The 25,184-nt window shown below is 40.8% G+C and overlaps 2 protein-coding genes across 2 annotated transcripts in view; one reads left to right on the top strand and one right to left on the bottom strand.

Annotated features, from left to right (window-relative positions):
• LOC124804704 (protein groucho) overlaps positions 1-13,842 on the bottom strand; it is a 721,164-nt gene extending 707,322 nt beyond the window's left edge. The window contains exon 1 of the mRNA XM_047264963.1: positions 13,320-13,842. Within this exon, the coding sequence (XP_047120919.1) occupies positions 13,320-13,355 (36 nt within the window). The 5' untranslated portion in view covers positions 13,356-13,842. The remainder of the gene's footprint in view (positions 1-13,319) is intronic.
• A 309-nt stretch (positions 13,843-14,151) lies between these two features.
• Positions 14,152-25,184, top strand: part of LOC124804793 (protein fem-1 homolog CG6966) — a 132,598-nt gene continuing 121,565 nt past the window's right edge. Inside the window, exon 1 of the mRNA XM_047265121.1 lies at positions 14,152-14,366. Coding sequence (XP_047121077.1) covers positions 14,289-14,366 — 78 coding nt within the window. The 5' untranslated portion in view covers positions 14,152-14,288. The remainder of the gene's footprint in view (positions 14,367-25,184) is intronic.

The following is a 25,184-nucleotide window of genomic DNA, read 5'->3' as shown; positions in this document are numbered from 1 at the left end:
TCCCAGGTGGGATTGACGGAGGACATCGAAAGAGTGCAAAAAAAGGGCAGCTCGTTTTGTATTATCACGTAATAGGGGAGAGGGTGTGGCAGATATGATACGCGAGTTGGGATGGAAGTCATTAAAGCAAAGACGTTTTTCGTCGCGGCGAGGTCTATTTACGAAATTTCAGTCACCAACTTTCTCTTCCGAATGCGAAAATATTTTGTTGATGACTGAACAAAATCACAAAGACTATGGAGATGCAGACAGGCTACTAACACACAGAGGTTGATAAGGGTGACTGTGAGAAGACTTCCTTTATAAGTCCTGAGAGCCTCTATGAGTTCATTCGCCATTTGGACTATCTAGCTCCCAGCCACCTTTGAATGCAAATCTGCTTCGTAAATGGACGAAATGTCCTTGTTATCTGCATGACACTGTCATTTTTCCAAAGCCATTTGAAGACCATCTAATAAGTGAGCACCATGTTCTACATTCAGACTATAACTCTCGCCTGAACCCGAAAAAGGGCCTTTTTTGTCGTCCGCGGAATAAAAATCTTGCGGCATCTAATCTATTCTGACCCAGAGAAAACTACAGTGGTCACAGATTTTCCAACTCTTTGTCACATTCGTGATATGAGAAGTTTTCTCCGAATGTGCTCATACTACCGGCAATTTGTAAAGGCAACTCCCTCGAAACAACTACCGCAGGGAGACGCCAAATTTTCCTGGAACGCGGTGCAAGATTGATCTTGGCTTGCCCTTAAGGAGGCGCTAACATTTTTTCTCCCGTTCCAGCACTGTATGACAAGAATGCCGAGACAGAACTTCACACTGAGGCTAGCGGTTTTGGGATAGGGGCAGGTCTAGCGTAAAATCAGGAAGGTGCCGAAAAGGTGACAGATTTTGCTTCCAGAGTACTCCCCAGGTCCGAGAAGAACTACTCAACAACAGAGAGAGAGTGTGCCTTGTTGTTTGGGCCATCAAAAAGTTCCAGCTGTAGTTACTTGTCAAGCCATTCACTGTTGTGATAGATCACCATTCTCATGCCGGCCCACTGGCCCTGAAGGATCCGCCAGGTCGATTGGCGAGATTGGAACTTAGGCCTCCAAAGTATGACGTCACAGTGGTGTACAAAAAGCGGACGCAAACACATGAACGCTGACTGTATTTAACGGAGTCCTTTAGCAGAACACAGCAACATGGACGAAATCTCAGCCATTGTAGCATTAAATGACACTGCTGCAGAACAGTGGGAAGATCCAATACTGCTGAAAGCCATAGAAGCCTTGAAGAAAGAGGAACCGACCCAAGGAGGATGCCACCAAACTGGAACTGAACTACTGGGGAGGTTCCTTGAGTCGACAAATGGGAATCGATGGATAGTAGTCTGTACTGACTTCCTCACTCGCTATACTTTCGACTAAGCTGTGCCAAGCGCTGAAGCTCCAAAAATTACAATGTTCCTTGTAGACGACATTGTTTTCACGCGTAGTGCACCCCATGTTATGCTCTATGATCGTGAAAAATTTCCCAGTCGTGATTAGTATGAGGTAATTTCGCGTTGCGACATCTCCCTCAGCATAAATGCCTACCATACACAGACGTATGGCCTAATAGAATGCTTTAATAAGATGTCGTCAGATATGTTCTCACCGTGTATCGATGTCGAATAGGGAGATTAGGATACACTTCTGCCACTCATGACATTCAAACAACACAGTGGTCAACACTCTACAGATTTCATACAGCTCTTTCCACTCCACGTCACGAGGCTGTGACGACAATCGATATACTGTTTGTGTCTCAAACTTGACAATACTCAGTATGACTATGTGAAACACCTAACTGAAGAATCCAGCAGCATCCTGGCCCTTATTACTCAGGAGAAAGACCGAGAGCACTATAACGCCAAGCACTGGCCAGTGAGATACAGGCCGGGAGATTTGGTACGTATCTTCATACGTGTGTAGACAGTGGGACTTCAGAAAAAGTTACTAAAGCACTAGGTTGGGCCGTATCGTATCCTTTGTCGCATGCTGGACGTCACATTTCAAATCTAAGATTATTACCCTCCCTCAAGAAGACAAAAGTGCAGAAACGTCGTCCATAGCTTCCGTATGAAGCCTTCTTACTTTCCAGAGTGGCAGATCGGCGATGGGAGTCTGAAGGAAACATAAGACCAACTCGACGATGGTGGTGCTTCGAGGGGTTGTCTTCGATACTCATCGTAGTGATGAGGACGTAACAACATGACCAGAATGCGAGGCACCACCAGTGCCGCCATACAGACAACCAGCGGCAAGATCCAGATCCAAACAAAGTGTTGCAGTCAGCTGAAACAGCGGGTCACTGTTTCTCCAGAAGATGGATCAATGTCGTGATTTCTGGTGCCATCAGTGTGGTGCAGTGGTTATCGTCACTAGCTGGCGTGCGGAGGGTCACCGGTTCAGACCGACCACAGAAAATATTTGTTATTAAGTACTTATGATTTCTGGGAGGTTCTTGAAACATTTTACGTTTGAAATGTTTGTATATCTGGAATATTCAATGGTTCTACAAATTCAATAGCTTTCTGGAATATTCGATATTTATATAAATAACTGCACACTCCATCTAGATCAGTTCTGTTCTGGTTCTACACTGGTGTGCTTAATAAACATGCCTTCAATATTCAGTGATGTATTTATTGACAATCCAGCTTTCGGATTCGGACTTGAGTGTGGTCTTACAAGAATCAGAAAACAATGTATACAGACAGAATGAGTAAAAATTTTCAGTCATCAAACATCTTCGATCCCAGAATACGAAGGAAGAGTTAGAAATGCTCATAGCGCCTCTGTGACTTCAGGCAATTAAGTCTTTAATTGCCACTCAACGCAGATGGGCTTGGAAACCGTGTACTCAGAATTACATACCGCCATGTTAAGCGCAAATGTACGGGATGAAAGTCATTCTAAGCAGTTCATAGCTTCTTCGTAACTGCGTGGTGAATCGAAAATGTGCCTCAGACTAAAGATATGGCAGCTTAATTTGCTTTTCATTGCAGCTTCTCTCTAGCAGTCATTTCCTTGCATCGTATCTTCAGAAATGTGCATTAACGACACATGTTTGTAGTAATTTTTGAAGGATACAGAATCGCGGGTGGCGCACAGCACTTTACATGAATGCCACTTCTGGCATGAATGCTTGTCAGCTGAGCAAATGCATCCGTTTTAGAATACTACAATCTTAAGGTTTCTGTCTGTCAATTTTCCATTCCTTCCAACTACGGCAAAGTATGATAAGTAAAAATGCCAAGTTGCAGCTCCAAGTCTATGCTAAACTGTAGGTTCCCTTACAGCTGGATATGTCTGTTCAAAGGTCGGAAGAAGGCAATGGCATACCACCTAAAATAGTACGTTGCCTATTAAAGTAATCTGGTATTAGAATCAGCCCTCAGACTGGCAACAGTTTTATCTTCTATGATGATAAAAACGTTGGATCGTTTGCAGTACAAACTATTTCAGCATCAGCTTTATTATAAGTCACAGACATAGTGGCCATATACACAATAATTCCGTATCTTCTACGGCTGATCAATTAATGGTGTTTCTCTGTGATTACAGTTTACAATCTGCAGCCCAGTCTAAAACATTCTACTCCTCTAACCTCCTGAAACCGAATTTGTCTGCAAGGTTGAAGGTACTCTGCTATAGATGATACCTTAACACTTATGGAACTGTCTGCACAAATGTTTCCATGAAATGTGTTTTTCGTGAAGGCCGTAGCTCTACTTTTCGTTGCTGATGTTACCACATTGTAACTTTATTCAACAATATTTGATTAACGAAGACAGCCAGATTGTATGCATGTAGGACGATACTGCCTTGAAGTAAAATATTCCCATGAACTGCTGATCTCCATTTTACGATTGCTTTCAGATAAATGTTAAGAACTACTGATATGAAGCAACATTACTGTACTCCAACATTCATTGCCTCCCATTTAGAAAATTCTGTCCATAACTTCTCTCTTGTTACAAACTGTGACATAAAATAAAAGATCATTCATTTGTTCTAAATAAATCATTCTGTTCATTTCTCGTATGAACATGGTATATCGTTCCTGCTTGTACCTTCTGCCATGCACTTCCTTGCTTGAACTGATAAGCTTTCACAATGAAAATGCAGACAACCCTGTCTTCCTCAGTCGGTGAAGCAGAGAAAAGTTCTGAACTTCAAGTAGCAGCTGGTAAATTGAGTGGTGGGGGTCATGGTTGTAACGCCGAAAATTAAAAATATTTCTCTGTCTCTCTCTTTCTCTCACTCTCTCCCGCTTTCTGTCTCTACCAGCATACATGCTATCGTGATGGATGATTCAACAGATTTAGATGTCCTCTTGCAACACCATATTACAGAGTTACTAAATTCACTGTATGTCGTTTCTATGCATCAAAACTGATTACAAAAAATTGGTAATGAATAGCTGTTCAGGAGTTCAGTCTAGTTTCGTCACCTTGTCTCAAAAGTTACGCAAAGCACATTCCCTGATCCCTGAAACAAAAGAAAAAACAATCTCATCTGACAGTTTTGTACCAGTCACCAAAGATAAATTAAAACTGACGTGGTATGGTGACCTAGAAACAATGCCCATGTTTCAGTTTGTGTACTAGCAATTAATTCGTGCGTAGACGACCTCAATACAGAACTCGTTTACTCACCATTTTTGCGTCCATTCTGATTGGTTGCTTCCACGTAAAATCACTGCTGGCCAAATGAACACTATCTAGCACACGAAGGCCTCTTGTTCTTTCGAAGTTTTCTTTCTGTCCTCCCAGTCAAATTCAGACGTTTCCAACCAAACCAATCGGCGTCGTCCCAATTACCACATCGGCCTCGTTATTACCCTTGTTTAGAAACGTTGTACAGGGCGATGACTTCTGAGGCAACAATGATGAAAGCCACAGTCAGTCACGTGAGTTTTGATTGTAACAACAAAATCATGCAATAAGTGTAAGCATCTCGTCAGAGACTGGGTAGAAAGAACAGCAAGGATACCGTTTCTAGCAATTATATGTAGCAAACGTCATCCTTCCTTTGCCAGCTGCGAACAGTGAGTGCTTTGTGTGCGTGTGTGTGTTTTTGGCTGTTTGTGTCGCCTTTTCTGTAGAATTACTTTAATGTGTTGAATATGGGCCTTTGCACAGTGTAGTGTATTCGTTTTTAATAATTTTCCTGCTATTAATGTCTTCTGTATTTGATAGTTTTTTTCTACTGTAAGATTATTGTACAGGTTGTGGCTGAATTTTAGTATTTTTAAATCCGCTTCAATTTTAGTTGGTTTTGGGGCATTAGGTGGTCAGCAAATGTGTGTGGGAGATGTCACTCAGACTTCTGAGATGTTCTAAATACCTTGAAAGTCTCTGCATGTTTTCACCATGTATAATGGTTGACAAGAGGTGCATGTAAGTTCATATATTGCATTTTCCAATATCCTACCAACGGACCAAAGTCTGCCTATGACTAAATCTCTGTGCTCGTTCCATTCTATATTACCACAAACACACTGAGGTATCCATATTAACTGACTAATTCCAGTTGTCACTCTTTAATAGTGTAGTCTAGATACTACTTTCCTCGTTTCGCAAAGTGCATAATTTCACGTTATGAACATTTTAAGCACGTTGCCAATATTTGCACAACTTTAAAGCATCTGACTGAATATTTGTGCAGCTATTTTCGAACAGTATGTCATTGCAGATAACAGTATCATATGTGAAAAGTGTGGGGTTGCTATTAATATTGTCTGCCCAGTCATCAACATACACACATCAAAAAATGTTTTGCATCACCCCGGCTCCCAGAACTTCTGAAGATAGACTTTGACTGTGGATATTTTATCACATAGACAGTCCTTTTGACTGTTCAGAGATGTCACTAAATCCGCCCAAAGATGTGAACAACCATGCATGAGCAGCGCCTATAAGACGGAGGGGTCCGACAGCCGATCAGTTCCAGTCATTCCATCAGGAAGGAGGTGCGCAGCTCGTGTTGTCTGTAGTTCAACCATGCCTAGACTGTCAATACCGCCGTTCGCATTGTTACTTTGTGCCAGGAAGGGCTCTCAACAAGGAAAGTGTCCAGGCGTCTCGGAGTGAACCAAAGTGATCTTGTTCGGACATGGACGAGATACAGAGAGACAGGAAATGTCGATGACATGCCTCGCTCAGGCCGCCCAAGGGCTACTACTGCAGTGGATAAACGCTGCCTACTGATTATGGCCCGGATGAACCTTGACAGCAACGCCACCATGTGGAATAATGCTTTTCGTGCAGCCACAAGACGTCGTGTTACGACTCAAAGCGTGCGCAATAGCTTGCATGATGCACAACTTCACTCCCGACGTCCATGGCGAGGTCCATCTTTGGAACCACGACACCATGCAGTACAGTACCGATGGACCCAACAACATGCCGAATGGACCGCTCAGGATTGGCATCAAGTTATCTTCACCGATGAGCGTCGCATATACATTGAAACAGACAATCGTCGGAGACGTGTTTGGAGGCAACCCAGTCAGATTGAACGCCTTAGACACACTGTCCAGCGAATGCAGCAAGGTGGAGGTTCCCTGCTGTTTTAGGGTGGCATTATTTGGGGCCGGCGTACGCCACTGGTGGCCATGGAAGATGCCGTAACGGCTGTACGATACGTGAATGCCATCCTGCGACTGATAGTGCAACCATATTGGCAGCATATTGCCGAGGTATTCGTCTTCGTGGACGACAATTCGTGCGCCCATCGTGCACATCTTGTAGATGACTTCCTTCAGGATAACGACATCGCTCGACTAGAGTGGCCTGCATGTTCTCCAGACATGGACCCTATCGAACATGCCTGGGATATATTCAAATGGACAGTTTATGGACGAGGTGACCCACCAACCAATCTGAGGAATCTACGCCGAATCACCGTTGAGGAGTGGGACAATCTGGACCAATAGTGCCTTGATCAACTAGTGGATAGTATGCCATGACGAATACAGGCATGCATCAATGCAAGAGGATGTGCTACTGGGTATTAGAGGTAGCAGTGTGTACAGCAATCTGGACCACCACCTCTGAAGGTCTCGCTGTTTGGTGGTACAACATTCAATGTGTGGTTTTCATGAGCAATAAAAAGGGCGGGAATGATGTTTATGAAGATCTCTGTTCCAATTTTTTGTATAGGTTCCAGACTCTCGGATCCGAGGTGATGCAAAACGTTTTTTGACGTGTGTATAACATGAGCAGCAATGGTCTCAATACACTTCCCTTGAGACGACACTCTATCCAAGATAATATGCTTCCTACCAAGAAACCTTCAATCCTGTCACAAATTTTGATACCAATATGAACTAAATTTTGGCAGTTAGTGTTGTTATGATTCTGAGTGAAAGACTTCTTGCAAGTCAATAAATTCTGAAGCTACCTGACTGCCTCAGCCCATCGCTTATGGATTTCGCATGACCGATATTTTCGTATTCCATACTGATATATAACAAGTCCTATTGTGCGAGATACCTCGTTACTTTTGAGTTGGGAACATGTTCTAGGGTTCTGAAATATATGGGAGTCCCACTGGCCCATGTTCCATTTAACTATTTTGTAAGGTCAATCCCTGACACTACGATCTGTATGACTCATCTCTACAGTGTTGTGGAAGCTTAACTTGTGTCGTACTCATGGATTAACACATGAAAACTGAATTCAGTGCTTTTGTATAGTTATCCTCAATTTCAATTCTTTTATCACCCATAAGAGTCTGGACACTGGCTTTGGTGTTCCTGATAGCCTTTACATAGGCCTACTAACAGAATTTGTGTTTTGTGAGAGGCCTTTTGCTACAGTAACCGCTGCTTTCTATTAGGCCTAGTTAAGCTATGAAACAAACTTATTTCTACACGATTCGATCTACTCATTTAATCTTCAACATTCTTCTGTAGCACTACATTTCAAAAGCTTCTACTCTCTTTATGTCTTAAGTGTTGCTCATCCACGATTAACTTCCATACAAAAGCTTCCAGCAAATCTTTCCCAACTCACAAATTTATATTTGATGATAACAAAATTTCTCTTTTTCAGAGATGCTTTCCTTGCCATAGCCAGTATGCATTCTATGTTCTCTCTGCTATGGCCATAGTTAGTTATTTTGTTGCCCAAACAGAAAAACTCATCTGCATTTAATATCTCTTTTCTTATCTAACTTCCTCAACATCATTTGATTTAAGACTATTCCATTGCTGTTTCTTACTTTTGCTGATATTTCTCTTACCTCTTTTCAAGACACTATCCACTTTTTTCAACTGATCTTCCATGTTCTTTGCCTTCTCTGGCAGAATTACGTCGCTGGCAAACATTGAACTTTTTAATTCCTTTTTTCTGAACGTAAGTCTCCTTTCCAATTTTCTTCTTGGTCTCCTTCACAGCTTGCACAATGTACAGATTGAATAACACTGGGAATAAGCTACAACACTGTCTCACTCCTTTCTCTACTACTGATTCCCTTCCACGTTCTTTGACTTTTATAACTGCAGTCTAGTTACTGTACAAGTTGCTAATAACTTTTTGCTTGTGTATTTTGTCCCAAACAACTCCGGAATTCCAAAATTTGTATTTCAGTCAGTATTGTCAAAAGCTTTCTCTAAATCTACAGATGCTATAAATGCAGGTTTGTCTTTCTGCAGCCTATCTTCTTAGGTAATTCGTAGTGTCAGTACTGCCTTGTGTGTTAATATGTTTCTCCAGAACTCTTAACTGATCTTCACTGAGGTCAGCTATCAGTTTTTCCAATCTTCTGTAAATAATTCGTGTCAGTATTTCTCATCTGCAACTTGTTAAACTGATTTTCCAGTAATATTTACTCCTGTCTGTAGCTGCTTTCTTTAGAATAGGAAATATTACATTCTTCTTGAGGTTGTTGGGCGTTTTTCTTGTGGCACGTTTCTAAGGGAATGACATCCATCCCAGGGGCCTTGTTTTGACTTGGGTCTTACAGATTTTTGTCAAATTCTTTTCCCAAACAATAATCTATTTTCTACAATATTTTCTTCAATTTTGTTTTTCTTATATAGAGCTACACATTCCTCCTACGTTGTAGTCCTCCTTTCTTAGTGCAACCTTTCCATGCGAGTTCTTTAATATTTACACAGGTGTTTTTCTTTTCTTCAAGTCTTTGACTTTCCTATACGTTCATCCATCTCTCCCCTAGTCCTGATTCTACAGCCTTGCATTCTTTGTATTGCCATTCCCGATTTTCAACTTTGCATTTACGGCCAGTCTCATTTTTGGAGATTATTAGTCCATCCCTTTTGCCTGCGCATTTGCTGTTTATAACTTCTCCTTCCATCAGTTACATTACATATCTCTTATGTCAACCAATGATCTCGATTAGGCGTTTTCTGTATGCCTATTTGATCTTTTGCTGCCTTGACTATTTCATTTCTTGGGAGCTAACCACTCGCCTTCTGTTGTATTCTTTTCCTCTGTTTCAGTAAATCCTTGCCTATCTATATTATGCACAGGATAAGTAACCTTTTGCAATTAGATTAGCTCCTCATTTCTCAAGTTGCTGCTCGACTTCTTTTTACACGTTTCCGGTAATAACTTACTGTAAGCTGTTGGAAACTATTCGTAATTCCGCCACTGATTATGCAGCGTAAGTAGTAACAGCCCGACACAACATCTACATTCACAATCAATTTTCTATGTAAATGCTAAAGGCTTTTCCATTGCCAACCTGGTCTAAACAGCATCAAAGTACCATATCTGATGTTTATGACAGGCTAGATAATCTTTTACTGTAATGGATCGTCTGATCCGTAGTAAAATCGCTTGCACGCTCGATTATTGAAAGTAATTGAGTAACCAGAATTCCTTACGTATGTGTGCGTGTTTCTTGCATTTACGGAACATACGCCGGCAAAAGTACTGTCTTCTGCGGTTACTTAGCAAGCAGTCTAATAGCAATGCTGCTGTGTCATATCAACGTAAGACGCAAGCCTAATGATTATACTGCAACTAACACACACACACACACACACACACACACACACACACACACACAAGCGCGCGCGCTGTCAGAAGTAGTCGTACACTAATTACAATTTTGTATATATATGTCCCAACTCTGAAGTTTGAGACTAGTGGGAAATGAAATGTACGACCAGGTCGTACACAACGAGGATGATCAAGCAGAATTAAAACTAAATGAAGTAGCACACAAAATACGAAGACATAGAATACAGAGGTATGAATGCGGACGGATACTCATAAAAAATACACTGGATTCAGCAAACGTTTTATGCTTGTATCTTCTATACGTAATTACTCTTTTTAGCGTATTACGCGTAAGACTGACACCTCTCTTCATGATCTTCCATTCCTGAAGAAGTACCGGAATTCCGACAACTGGTTGTTGGCTTAATATGCTGCTCTCTCAGATGCCTGCTCTGTTCATCTAATAAAAATAACTGTCAATGCCACATTAGAGCCGTTAACTATGCGACAAATTATTGTCTTGCAGGAAATGGGCGACGATGTACGTTCTTTTCGTGATAACTTACACGACATATGCAAACAAACGACACGATTTCTCCTTCAGAAGGTGGATAAAAATATCCTCAACTTGCTGTCTCTTTAACTTTGACCGACGACTTTTAGTCAACCAAGAAAATCTTTAGCTCTTTGACTGTACACTGCACTATCGAAGGGCTTTCTGCTTGCTTGATTACTCTGGAACTAGAACCCAGGTGCATTGTTTAATGCCCCTCGATTTTTGTCTTGAAAAAGATATACCAAAATTAGTGAATGTTTCAGCGCCATGATGGTGGATACACTTGGTATTAGGAGAATCAGAACTATAAATATACTATTAAGAGGGGTTGAGTAGCACTCCCCAGTCAATATGTCACAGTAATATGGACGAAAATCCGTATGGAGCTTATGTAACTGTTACCTCTGCAGCGGACTGTTGAATTAACAATCTGCACAAATCTGCTGACGCCTAAGCTGGTTTAATAGCGGCAGATAAATTCAAAAACCTGTAGTGAAATGTCGATATCCCATTACAAATGAAAATCACTTTCGAAAGAAGTGTGAAGCAATCGCTGCAAAAGCACTCACATAAATCTGTCAATCTCTTCAGACGTAGTTAACAATGGAAAACTTCACTGACAATGTAACCAGAAAACGTAGAAGGAAGCTGAAAGTTATAACACGCAGAATACCATGGCCACTGTGTGGAGGTAATATACAGTGTGACACAAAAATCATGTCCCTTGTGACACACAAGAATATGCCAGAACTCCACCGACAAACTTTCAGAGGTGGTAGCATGGACCAAAACGAGAAAGAAGCTTCGTGAACATACCTTAAGAGCTATGAAAACTTTATCTTCGATATTGTGAAACAAATCTGTTCTACTGCAAGCTCTTTGCTTTCCAAAACAAGATAAAAAAGTTGTTCAGTAAACATGTGCTCTAAAACGTGCACCTTACGTGCTACGGGAACTTGTTCATCATCGCTACTGTGGCTCTCAAGAACGCATTTTGGAGCCCTTGTTTGTTAGACCTTTTTTTTCTTTGGTCCGTACCACTACCTCTTAACAATGGAAAGCGAAGTGCATGCAATAGAAGAGATTTGTTTCGCAGTATCAATGATAAAGTAGGGAACATAGCTTTTAAGGTATACATTTCAGAGTACATGTTTACTTCACTTCTTCCTGTTTTGGTCCATGCTACTATCTCGTAAATTGTCGATGGAGTACTGGTTTACCCAGTTCTTCCTATGGGGTATGACTTTTGAATCACCCTGTATTGTGCAGGATAGGGAAAAACCTGTCATGTTTGAGGTCCCTAAGAGCCCATGTATGTTGCTTCCTGTCACGGAGGGCAGTCGATCACGGGCTCTGTAGTCCCAGTACAATCCAAGTAGCCTAGTTACATCTTCATTTCACCATGTTTCAAATTTAAGGTCAACGGCCAATTTCGGACGGTAGGTTTTTCCGGTATGTGCTTTTCGAGTAACCCAGTAATTTCTTGTTTACATAATTAATACCCTATGTGATCTCTCTCGGTATGTCTCAGTTGGAAGCGCACCGTGCATGCCAATAACACTGTAACTGATTTACGGATGATCTCCCAGGAAGATTTGTAATGAAAACAGAAACGAAGAATTTTATCGTTTTCTTTAAGGGGCGAACACTTAACAAAAAATGAAAGATACTCGAGCAATGCTAGATGTAAGATAATGCCTTTCCAAAACAAAATATGGAAACCATGAATCAAGAAAGTATCCAGTACTTTAAATTCTCAGAACTGAAAACTGAAGTCTGTATAGCACGGTGTGACCGTTACTTCACGTATCCCGGAAGGAAGATTTAACTGTCGTATCGGCAAGCACATTTTCTCAAGTGGCCTATTTTCAGACAATTCAGTTGATATTAAATCCCCACATTTTCTTAGTTGTGCATCACCCATAATAATTTTTTTTTTTGAAGCAGTAAAAACCAAAACACGCGACAATTTCTAGATACCTTGTGACCTATCCGTGATCACCAAGCCGAGAGCTACCACTCCTTACCCCTCTTCGTTTCTACCATTCTTCCACCATCCGTCATCACATCTCGGATCCTCTCATTCCTTCGACCTTTTTTTTCCTTCATTTCGACGCGCGAAGCAAGGGCCCTTTGTTCTGCTGCGGCTGCCCGCCACCTTGTTCTATCGTGGCTCATCACGGCTGACCCGGAGCTTGTTGCTGGAGCCTGGGTGGGGAAGAGTGAGAGATGGAGAGAGGCGGCGGGGAGGAGAACGCAGCGGGAATGAGAGAAACAGCGTAAGCTAGAGTGGTAACTACTCGAGCTTGCAAGGAACAATTTAGTAAAATGAGAACGAAATTTATTGTCAGTGTCTGAGCACAATGTTTATTTCCTTATATTTCGGCAAATAAAGCTCAGTTCATTTTTATGAACATCCTTTCTGTAGCTAATCTTGATGTTATAAAAGAAAAAAAAAATATGTCCATGAAGAAACGTTTTCCTTCTTACTAACTTCACTGTAACTAACAGGCCCTCACGGAATGTATGAAGGAAAACATACACAATAACATGCGTAATGTATGTATGTAAACAAATGAAAACTCATGTGTTTGTATTTCACACAATAATTACGTATTTTAAATACCGTCAAATGCTTTAAAATCAACAAGTCTTAATGGCTGGGGCAAATGGATTGTTCAACAACCGAAGACACACATATCTTCTACAACAAGAAACAAAATTTCCTTTAAAAGAGGTAGTAAACAAAACAGTGACTTACCGCGGCAGATGGATGTCTAGCCGGGGCAGGATACATGATGAAACTGTGCACAAAATACACACACGGCTATATGCCAATTGAAGAAAACATCACCTCCACATATTACCACTTTCGGCAAAACCGCAGGTTGCTGAACCCACAACACCGCACACGAAATATTTTACTGTTGTCACACTTTTCCGTTACCAATAATACGAATTACTTTGATCACAATTACATTTCACAGCGCCAGTTAAAAATACACTCATTATTCTTTTCGTTTATTCCATTAGGTAGCCGATTTTCATTCAAATATATAGCTTTCGCACTCTTAACGCGCACAATCCATTGTTCCACTACCGCCACCGCCAGATACTTTGCTTGTAATGGCGTATATCCCACGTGGTATATTGGAGAGAAACGTCACATATTTCTCAGCCAATGATCAGCCAGAACTGCAGAAGCCCCGCCTGCTGGTGGAAGAGTGACAGGTCCCCTTCAACTCCGCGTGGAGCTGAGACCACAGACCATAAAGAGTCAGCCAGCACACTTCCACTACAGCTAATGATATCACTTATTGTACCTTTCACTACGTTAGTCGACGTTCAGTTATCTCTGGTTTCCACATAATTTGTGCAATTTGTTGCATATTTACTCAATAAAAATGTTGCTATATGCTCTATTACAACTTAGTGGTATTTTTATATGCGCGTTAATTACTTTTATTTTCACTAATGAAACAAAATGAAAAGTTAGTCTTTTCATTGATACCTATTGTCAGAATTTTTCGAGGAGTGGTATTGCTGAGCCGCTGAAACTCTTTGGGCTGAGCAGCCTGGCAGTATGGTGGAGACCTCTGGTGAGGGACGTCCGAACCAGGTGCAGACCATATTGTGTTTTTATTCCAGTTTATCCGTTACAGCTGCTGAGGAGAGCTGCAGCGGATAAAATTAGGGAATTATTTTGATTTGTGAACCTGGGCTGTGGAGTATGTCGGAAAATCAAGAAATGGACATCAAAAATTTTGTATTCAATGCAGCTAGGGATGGCAGATTACGGCGACTGAAGGTAATGTTCTGAAATGTCCTTATGTTTTTAATCACACGATTGCCACTTTATCTGTTCCTAAATATTCTGTCGTCAATATCAGATCCCATTTTCCCTGAATTTCTAAGCTGTTACTGTTTATACGATTGTAATCACTGCATTTCGTAGATGTTGTTTTGTTCCTGTTTAACAGCACTTTAACGCATGCAAAACTAAACGTTAGTAGCAGACATTATAATAGTGCCACAATTTATTGCTTCAAAAATAAAATCATTTTGCAAACAATGCATGAATCGGTTATTAGTCCGTGCCAGCTTAGTGTACAGCATCTCTGGCATTTGGTCTGTACTCTATTTATTAGTCCGTTTATTTTATTTTACTTTATCACGAAGATAGAAACTGAAGAATAGTGACTATGCAAGCTAATCTGACAAGTCGTAATTGTAGATTCATTGTTCACGTATCCAGTAGAAGATAAATGAGGTAGCCGTTTTTGGTAGCCCAGTTGAGGTTATGTGCTATTGTTATCAGAGTAGGAAAATTCCTTAGTCACAAGTTCATTAAGCCTTGAATGAAAACAGCTTCTCACCAATTTCATTGGGACAACTTGATTCGTATATTGCCAATTCTAAAGATAAATTTTCGTTTGCTGTAGTCCTTGCAAGAGTTCGAATTTGTCCTTTTTTCCTCAATACTGCTTTCCTCGTAGTGAATGGCGTATATTGTATTTGCGAGGCATGTCTTTTGTGTGTAAAAAATAAAACTTATAATATGTTAATTGGCTTTAAGAATTCATTGGCTGCTACCCATCTCCGTAATTGTTTGGCGTTTCATATATTTTCGTCTCATTTCTTTTCGTATATGTTGATAAAAGTACGGAGTTGTGCGATTAGTAGTGCATACATTTTTGCTATTGTTTAGAGTTGTTATTATTGTCAGTTTGACAAACACTCACTATATATCGTTTTACTGGAAACAGTTGCCCCCTCCTGTCGGTTTGCCTTAGTTTGGTTGCTGCCGTATTTTGCTGTTGTGGGTGATTAATGTCGTGAAATGATACACACGAACTTTTTCATTCATATATTAGTACAGTATTACATTCAGTAGTGCTCTCAGATATCTCGAGTCAGTATAAAATTCAGCTGTCTGATAAGTCCGGTAAAGTAGTCTCAGTTCTCAGTATGGTCTGCTACACAGTTGTTAATTCTTGAGAAACGTTGTTTTGTTAAGGTATTAATCTGTTGACAATTGCAGTGGAAATCCCGCTCAAGTTTGGTATGCTGTATGTTCTTTTCTGTTGGTGTTAATTTGTATTCTTTCTTTTTAACATCATCAATCTGTCTGTACAGACATGATTCCAAAAGATGTAATTCAAATGATTTTCTTTGATACGGAAAAGGGAAGCCAGTCTGATTTAAGAAACAAAATAGATGAAGACAATTATTACGAAAAGTGGTAGCCTTTCAATTTTGATAACTGTATACATTTGTCACAAATGCGACCTGTATGGCATGTAATGGTGTTGGGTTCGTATTTATTTTTGCTTTTTTGTGAATGGTTCCAGAGTTCAGAGCTTTGTGAAAGGTCTCGTAACCGCAGAGATTTAAAACAAGTCATATTTAATTTTAAACATAGAGATAACTTCAAGGGAATATTTACAAACACGTTTTAATGCAGTCATTTGTCAAGTGCTTGATATGGTTCTCTCTCTTGTCATATTTACTGTTTGTCCAAACTTTTTTTTGTGCTAGAGGATGTTCTAGTGCTTTGTGACACGATGGTAGGACTGTGACAAGAATTTGAAACCTTACCTATGATGTGAAAATTTGTGTAGTTGTACAGAGATGGTTGCTTTTCATTAAGCCTATGACAATATTTTTATTAACTTGAGCTAAGTGATTGACTACGAAACAGATATATTTCCATTACTTTACGACCGAAATGACAAATGACCATTAGGTATTCTTTATTGTTGAATATAACCATTCTAAATTTGTAGGATTTCTGAAGATATCTTCATTTTGTGATCGTAACCTAGGTTGTTCAGTGGATGGAATTCAGTGAAGTGGAAGTAAAACATAAAGCTGATGTATAAATTCATTTGCATCTGAAATAACTTGTGCAGGTGACTATTTGCCTTTCTTATGACAGTGTTGAGATTTTTGACACACGTGAAACTGATGTAAATAATCATATGCAGATGTTATCTTAGTGTTACTTGTTGTAGAATAAATAGCAGTGACAGTTAATGCGAAGGAGAGAGTTTGCAGCCTAAAGATTGGATTGCCCATAATTTTTTAAGTTAGCAGGTCTAGCGAGAAGTGAAAGCCACGATTCCTGCCAGATGCGGAAAAGGTTCAGGTGTTACACTGGCATCGGGCTTAGAGCCTTAGTAGTGGTTGTTTCGGTTTGAGGTGGGAATTCAGACATAGTGAACAAGGCAAGGCGAGCTGTATTCCTTGATGTGTGACGTATGTTTCGTAGTTGGTGTCCTCAGATGTATTTGATTGTCAGTCGTGTTCTTTAACTTTCTCGTAGGTATTGTGGATGGCAAGTGCATTGAAGATCGCGATACTGACATTATGCTGTGTACTTTTTATTTTATTTGGTATTGTGACAGATATGTCTATGGGGTGCCCCAGGAGGAATGGTAAATATTAATGGATATGACAAGAACGACCGTTCGAAGCAAAAAGTCTAGTAAACGTGGACTCTAAAATGCATGCGCTAACAGGTATAAGTACTTTCAGTAGAAGAGGTGGGTGTCAACAGTAGCGGAAGATGAAAAAGTGCTTGTAGCTCGTAAGGTATGCACTTAAGAGCTCATGTTTACTACACAATTTTCTCATTTTTTGGTGCACACTGCATCCTTCCAAAATACGGCAAACAAAGAGCTTGTAGTGGAGATTTGTTTCACAGTATCAAAGATGTACTCATTGCTCTTAAGGTAAGCATTTTAGAGCCCTTATTTACTAGACTTTTTGGTTCGAATGATGGTTCCTGTCATATCTGTGCATATTGACCATTCCTCGTGGGGCACCCTGTATGTTGTATCCTCAGGTAGATCAGGTTGTAACGTGATAATTCGGTTGTGAATTTTCGCCAACGAGTCTACTGTAAAAAAGTTTTTTAGCGGAAGCTGATCTGTGACGTAGTTTAAGGCTTGGGTAATGCTGGATAGTGACACTTCGTGAGTTGACGGATCAAAGAAATGTCATAACAATATTTTTTTAACATTTTGCGTATTCCATGTGCTATACACTTTGCCCTTAAATTTTCAAATTTAACATACTTCTACACGTTAATAACAAAATGCCACTATAAAATACCCTCCATTCCCATGGTGGGTAGCGTTAGTTTGCAAGTTTTGGTTTTGCTAATGTTTTCATGTTGTGACTTCATCCTAGTTGTACTTGACACTTATAGCTTCACATTGTTAATATCACCGATTTAGCGGAGTTGTATCGCGTTGTTTACTAATTCCAACATTCATCCGATCTTTTGAACATTTCTGTACTCCCCTTTTTTTCTCGTAGACAGTAGATAGCTAATTCTTGTGTGGTATTATTTCCTGTATTACCTCTTACCTTGTTTGCCTTATTGCCATGCAACAGAATTCTTTCTCATTGTGACACACTTTTGAGGCAAAAGTGTAGAATTAAATTTATTATTTTGTGAGCAGTAATGTAAATGCTTGGCGTACACGATACATAAATACAGCCGAAAATGCTTTTAGAAAGAACGCTGATTGCATATTTTAAAGAGATAACATTCTGTTTGACGTCTACTTCCATTTAAACTGAAGACTCAGTGCGCGGAGTATTAGTGGCATACTGTAATCAGATAGCCTTTTACTCACAGATGATTTAATGCGCAGTATTACAGAGCCACTCGTTAGTTTAGCCTGCTGACTGATGTTGATACCTTTCTTTCATTCGGCTCTTGGGAGCATCGCAAACACGTCTTCACACAATACACGTGCCATATTCTATCGTGTATATCATCATCCAAAATCCTCAATGCCTTGTTTATGTAACCACTTTTCTGTCTCAAGTCGGCAATGCGTTTCGGCTATAAAGCTGCAGTTCCACTAGTTAAATTTTTCGGTATGAATTTTCTTGGACAGGTTTTTGCTATTCTTCTCAGAATATAAAGTGCAGAACCCACGTCTTACAGAAAATCTCTATTGCATATGTTAAGGCTCGATTTATCTTCTAGAAATAATTTGTGCAGCTGTTACAGTTTCTCTCGCTTCTTTTCCTTCCCAAATCCAATATGAATGTCTTCTAATTGCTGGCGGATAGCTCCACAGGAATGTTTTCCACTTCTTCCTTGGTAATTGTGTTATTATAGACATTTACAATCCCTGCCATTTTTTAGGGTGTTTGTTCCTCAGACCTGCTTCTTTATAGCAAGGGGAATATTACCTGTTGCCTTTGTGGTGCTACAGAAAATTTGTCTCCGTCTAAATTAGTGACGAAGGCACGAGTACTTCCAAAACTACCGCTGATCGAAGAAGATACTATGAAAACTGCAGGAAATTGCTTGGTGCTCTTAACACATCTAGCGTCGTACATGTCTGTCATAATAATACCTGTAAGTACCCCTTCATTATATGCAGGTCACATGTTTTATTTTCACAGATCAGACCCATGAACATAAATATAAAGCACAACATTGCATGTGTATAAAACACCTCTTCCACTATAAAATTCATATTTTGAACTAGAAGAAACTACACGCGCTGCTGTCAGTTGTCTTTCAGTTTTATAGGTACTTGATGCCGTGTGACGTTACAATTACTGTCACTGCCACAGAATTAGAAAGGAGCGCCCAGAAACCTCTTCACGCCATTTTGGTCTTATTTTGTTACCGGGTTATTTTCATAGTACGAACCGTATAAACTGTGATGCAGAGAACTTAAGTAAAGAAATTCCACCTGTTTTAATGTACTATTGTACATAGCACCTAAACCAGCCCTAGTTTCCTTAAAATAAGTGAAATAAGCGTTTGCTGCAGCCTTTCACATAAAACAGCTATGCATTTTTTTGTGGACTGGTTTAAAACGGTGCTAAGTAATAATAAGCTCGTTTCCTATACCTTCTTTCCTTTAGTTACCACCCCACTTCTCTGTTGTGAAATGCTTGTCTATTTCATACTGAGAAACACTGGTGCTCTGATGCAACCATTGTTTACGATACTGGACTCAGTTTTCGGCAGAAATTCTGTTCAATTTCTTTTCCAGGCATCTTGATGTAGGTTCTTCGTAGTTTTCCCAAGAGTTTCTACTGCAAGGCCAAGGCAGATAGTTATCCTTCTCCGGCTGACTTGGTGCTTAGGCCTTAATGGTATTTCGAAGTGAACGAGGTCTTACATATCTTCCCTTTCTTAGATTCGTAAACGTAGAAACGCTATGGTGAACAGCGAGGTGAAGGGAATTTTCGATGTAAAGGAGTCTGAAGTTACAAGCTCTGGCTGATAGTCTAATTATATCTTTCGACTGGTCGATTGGTTGGCGTGTTCACTAAACCAAATCCGAACGGGTAATCGGAAATCGTTTCGCGTCGATAAAATACAGGGCTCATTTTCTTATCGTCGCTTTTCTTCTCTCCTAACGACAGATCATCGAATGGTTCCGATATTTCACGAATACGCTGCAAACTCAAAAACTGGCATTACTTTCTCGAAAATAAAATTACATCTATTAGAATGAAACTGGAAAACTTTGAAAATTCTTATGATGAAAACTGTCCGTAGCTAATGGTTAGGTTATTGTAACTGGTCATACTAGCTAATGGCGATTCACACCTGTTTCCTAAGAATATTTACGTTAAAATTCGCGTAATTTGTGGAGTAAATATTGATTTCAGTACAACTATCAGAGGAACGGAAGACGCGGGGAATCGAGGCTTACATGGGAAACAGAAATAAATATTTTACTGTGTTCAGTAATATACCTCTAGTCAAGAACAATAACTGGAGTTTCCGTGGTCGACAGACTTGTGCATCGCCCCTAAATCGATTCAAGGGTCGCTAACCTACTTTGCGTGCAGCCTTTACGGAAACAGTTTCCTATTATGACTGTAAGACCGGAAGTAATTCCAGCTGCCGTTCGAGAAACCACTATATGCTGCATTCGTAGCCTGACATTTCTTGGGTGTTACTGTCAAATGCAAATTAAAGCATTTCTAAGTCCCATCTGTTTCAGGGTATTTTATGTATGTAGAGACCACTCATTCACTGTGTGTATACACAGGGCTACTTCTCGTTACGTCACTCTATCAAAATCATTCCTGCTGCTCGTCCGTTAAGCTTAAATGAAAGTTTGATTTCGAGATCGCAAATAAATTCGTGTTAACCAGCGAGATAATTACAGAAGCTAGACCTGTTCGTATATATGCGTCGGGAAGAGCAGGAATAGGACTTTCGTCTGATTTTTCTCTCGTGCACCCCACGAAAAGAATCGCAGAAATACATTTTCTTGAATTTCGAGTACATAATTTACCTAGTAGTTCATCCAGTACGTAATTTTATAGACAAGACACAATGTTTTCTTAGTTTCTTCGTTGCTGTTATTTCCTTGGCCCGAGACAGTCGTTTCAGCACATGTCCGCTCCCCCCCCCCCCCCCCCCCCCCCCCCACCCCCGTGGTAAGATATTTGGGACTTCTTCTTTAGATTTCAAACTTTTACATAAAGTGAACCATTTTTGTACCTAGAGGAATTGGGAGGAAAAGCTGGGACGATTTGGAGTACTTATGACAGCCAGAAAAAAAAGTTCTAAAACATACGAGAAATACTGGATTAAGATTGGAAGAAAACAGCTTTGTTTTTGTACCACAGCTGATTGTTATTGATGGCAATGTCGTATATGAACTGATAGTTTGAAGCTTGCATCTTAAGTCACTGTGAGCGGACGGCGTGGTCTGGAACTTGCTACGAAACGGCTAAGTTGTGCCAATATCTGGCACCGAGCCTGTTTTCATTCGTTGGGAACGGCATTTTGTGATGGCCTTCACATCTGCGTAGTTCCCTTCCACGCATAGCTTACCTCTTTGCTCCTGTGTAACTAAACGGACAGTATTAAAAATTTTAATCAAGAACTCTGATATCTAAAATGACCTAAAATAATTTTTCGTGAGGCATGGGCCTATGGTTCACGGTATCCATATCGCGCGCCATTCCTCAGGTTTACGTTACGAATTAACTGCAAATGGTGTAAGTTAACCTGTTGGGGGCTCAGTGGCGTCTGAGAGACTTCGTGTGTCTGTGGCTACGGACATCACCTATCATTTCGGTCGTATTACGACCGAGAAGAGGGAGAGCAACGACGACGTTACTACAAGATTAGAAAGTAATGAAACTCAGGTGGGGAAAATATAGCTTCAGAAATTGAGATTTGCTTATCTACATCAAGGAACAAACATTTGCCATTGAGAAATTACATAACGGATACTTTTTACATCCTTTATTAAACACGGAATGTGACTAAACTGTTAATGGAGTAAGATTTTTCCTCAATTGCTGAGAAGACGAGAGTTGGAATTGTAGTCTGCGAAGGGTATACCACACATTCACATAGTAGCCTCTTGTGACAAAGGTGGCCACAAAGATCTGAATGGACAAGAACGGTGCCGTCGACGTAACTGATTCTCGAGTTATCAGCATAAAAGGCGATATGAGTTTCAACTGACAACGATTTGGCGGTTATAGAGGTATGTATGCGGCGTGGTTTGTGAAACCAAAGGTCTCCAATGCGTTATGATGGAATAATTTGACAAGTTCAGGAACATTGATGACTGAATTTCGCTCTAAATATAAATCAGCAACTACTCATTACGTTCTGACTATTGGAGGATAATGTGTACAGGAACATACGACCAAACCACAAAATGATTTTCTAGCTAAACGCACTCTTGTAGGAAATGAATTACAGGCACTGACTGGCATGAAACGAATGGATCGATAGAGATGAAATCAGTATAGATGCAGTGACGGGAAATGATTCTAGTGGAAATCGTTCACACACACTGACCCTACAGTGTAATGAATATCTCGTGATGGGTGAAAATTTGTACCAGACGATAACTAGAACACTAGCTTTCTTGTGTTCACGGTAGTAGTGCCCGTAAATCATTGGTGGAAACAGCATGGTAAATGAAAGCTTCAATCGGATCTGGAAGCGTGCTCGGGTGGCATAACTGTTAAGACGACTTCTTACTAAAATCAGGAAATTCTGCTTCCGTATCCCGGTCCGGGACGAATTTTCGGGTATTATGGCATTCGTTTCATAATCTGTACCTATTAGTTAGAGCAGCGTCCGCCATGATCATGGCGGACTGGTAAGATCTATCAACTTGCTGTTGTATATGCTTAGGAGTCCCACGGCACTTAGCTACTTGAGCCCAGAAGAAGAAGTTCAAAATGGTTCAAATGGCTCTGAGCACTATGAGACTTAACACCTGAGGTCATCAGTCCCCTAGAACTTAGAACTACTTAAACCTAACTATCCTAAGGACATCACATACATCCATGCCCGAGGCAGGATTCGAACCTGCGACCGTAGCGGCCGCACGGTTCCAGACTGTAGCGCCTTGATCCGCTCGGCCGGCAGAAGAAGTAGTCCTTCGGCGTTATGTCTGTTGATTTAAACTGCGAGTGGACAAGACTACGAGGACAAGGCCACTATTAACTGCAGATAAATCATCTGTGTTGTATGGTCGTCGTCCGTGAAACTTTTTTGTTCTTGATGTTCTGTACAAAGCTGTGTTGGACGTCTTCAGAGGTGCATCAGATTGCGCTAAGTCTTGCCGACAGAGGCACCTCTGAAATGTCCAACGCGGCTGTGGACGAAACGTCATGAACAAAGATTCATGGATCAGGACCATACAACGTGGGAGATTCACCAGTACCCAACAAACGGGCATGATATCCTTTATTGTAAAGCCATCTCTGCCCAGGTTGTCCATCAAGGTGCTTCGTAACATTGTGTGCCATTGCCTCATCAAGGTGGAAGCACAGGTCTCAGAATTTTCGAAAGGTTATGTTCAAATAACGTTCCGTAGACATCACGTTCAGTCTCCTCGGTAACGAGCCACTGGATTTTTATGGGCTCCTCACATCAATCTAATCGGTAAATATATCAGAACAGGGTCTGAGCGGCGCCGGTAGAGATTTTATCCCTCTTTCTTGAGGACGTAGCAAATCGGTACTGCTTTGTGGCTGTTGTCTTGGACAGGTGTGCAGATGATTGTTTGTGTAGCCTGAGAGTACATACATCGTATTTATAGTATGGTTTAAGGAACGTTGGAGTGGTAGGAAGTAGGGACGTGATCAGGGGTTGTGATTCCCCATCTGCTCTACAGACCATCGAGCATCTTGAAGATATCAGAAGTCAGAGGCCATCGTAAGCAAGTTCTTTGAAAGGGTTTAGGCAGCTACGCGCCCAGGCACATAAGCCGCGATGCTGGATACGTTTCAGGTGAGGTGGAATCGTTATAACACTCAAAAACAAAGGATACTTTATTTATTCATACCATGCCCGCGAGATAATAGTTAATAACTAATCGAAGAATTCGCAGTTTATATAGTTCCAATAATATGCAACCAGTCGTTTTCGGAATTCGAATGATTGATTGTGCCGTTAATTATTTTTCGAGTCACCGCAGACACACATCAGCTGAAGACATTACAGGAGTGGTGCGTTCCAGACCACTAGGCGTTAGAGTTGTCCTGTCGAAAATAATGGGAATTTAGCAACTGAAAATTCACGAATGTTTTAGAATACTTACATTGCACTGTCTTGCAGTATCCGCCCAAATTCATACTGCCAGCTTATAAAATGTACCACAAGGCAGTACAGTGTGTAAGTATCTTAAAGCATAATGATCTTCTCGTACATATTTCGTTAGCTACATTGCCGTTATTTCCGCCAGCATCACGACCCTAACGTCTTCCAGCACTTGATCCGGAATATAATATTCCTAAAAGATGTGTCCCTGACGGTGAACCCGCAGGGGCTCGAAAATTAGTTAATGGTCCAGTAAATCGTACCGAATTCGAAAAAGCGACCGGTTGCATATTATACCTACATAAATGGCCATTTTAAATCACAGTCACAGTTCGTGATCCACAATGGGTATACTGAATTAGTTAATTCGTCCCGTCTCAGGTATACTACGGGAGGAAAACCTTCGCTAACTGGCTGAATGCCTAAGTAGTGTAATGCATGCGTGCAGATCAGTCAATTTCCGTGCGAATGGGATCAAAATTACAGTTTTTTTGCATTGTGTTGTACATAACCATTTGTCAGTATCCATAACTGTGGTTGTAGCTGAATTACATTTATGAAATTAGTAGTTGTCTCACTGCACAAGTGAGATAGGAGAAGAGCACTTTAGAAGTACACTAACCTTCTGTATGATCACCAGCCAAGACGTTGATCTTGTTCCTCAGCACTTATCCTGCAGTGCAGTGGGGTCCGCCCTTTTGGCTCACTGTCTCAAGGCTACGATCTTGTGTGTCGTCGGAAAGGAGACTGGGTGCCACCCTGTACCGCCTGCGAATGTCATAATTAGTCGCGTGATGTAGTGTCAGGCCACACGTCCGCCGGAGCATTTTGGTTTCTGTCGCAGCAAGCCTTTGATCTGCTTCTGTAGTTGCGAGCGAATTTTCTGTAACGTAGAAGGCAACTGGGTGGACTGCAGTGCGGTATATTGTCGACTTGAGTCGATTTGGGATCTTATCACAAAGCACAAACGAATGAGCCGCCAACAGCGATTTTTGAGCAGAGGTGCTTTAGATATTTGTTTTCCGCCGATCTATACCGTCGATCTTGTTG

This window comes from Schistocerca piceifrons, chromosome 7 (assembly GCF_021461385.2).
Source record: "Schistocerca piceifrons isolate TAMUIC-IGC-003096 chromosome 7, iqSchPice1.1, whole genome shotgun sequence".
Taxonomy (NCBI): Eukaryota; Metazoa; Arthropoda; class Insecta; order Orthoptera; family Acrididae; genus Schistocerca; species Schistocerca piceifrons.
This window is presented reverse-complemented; position numbering and strand designations above follow the sequence as displayed.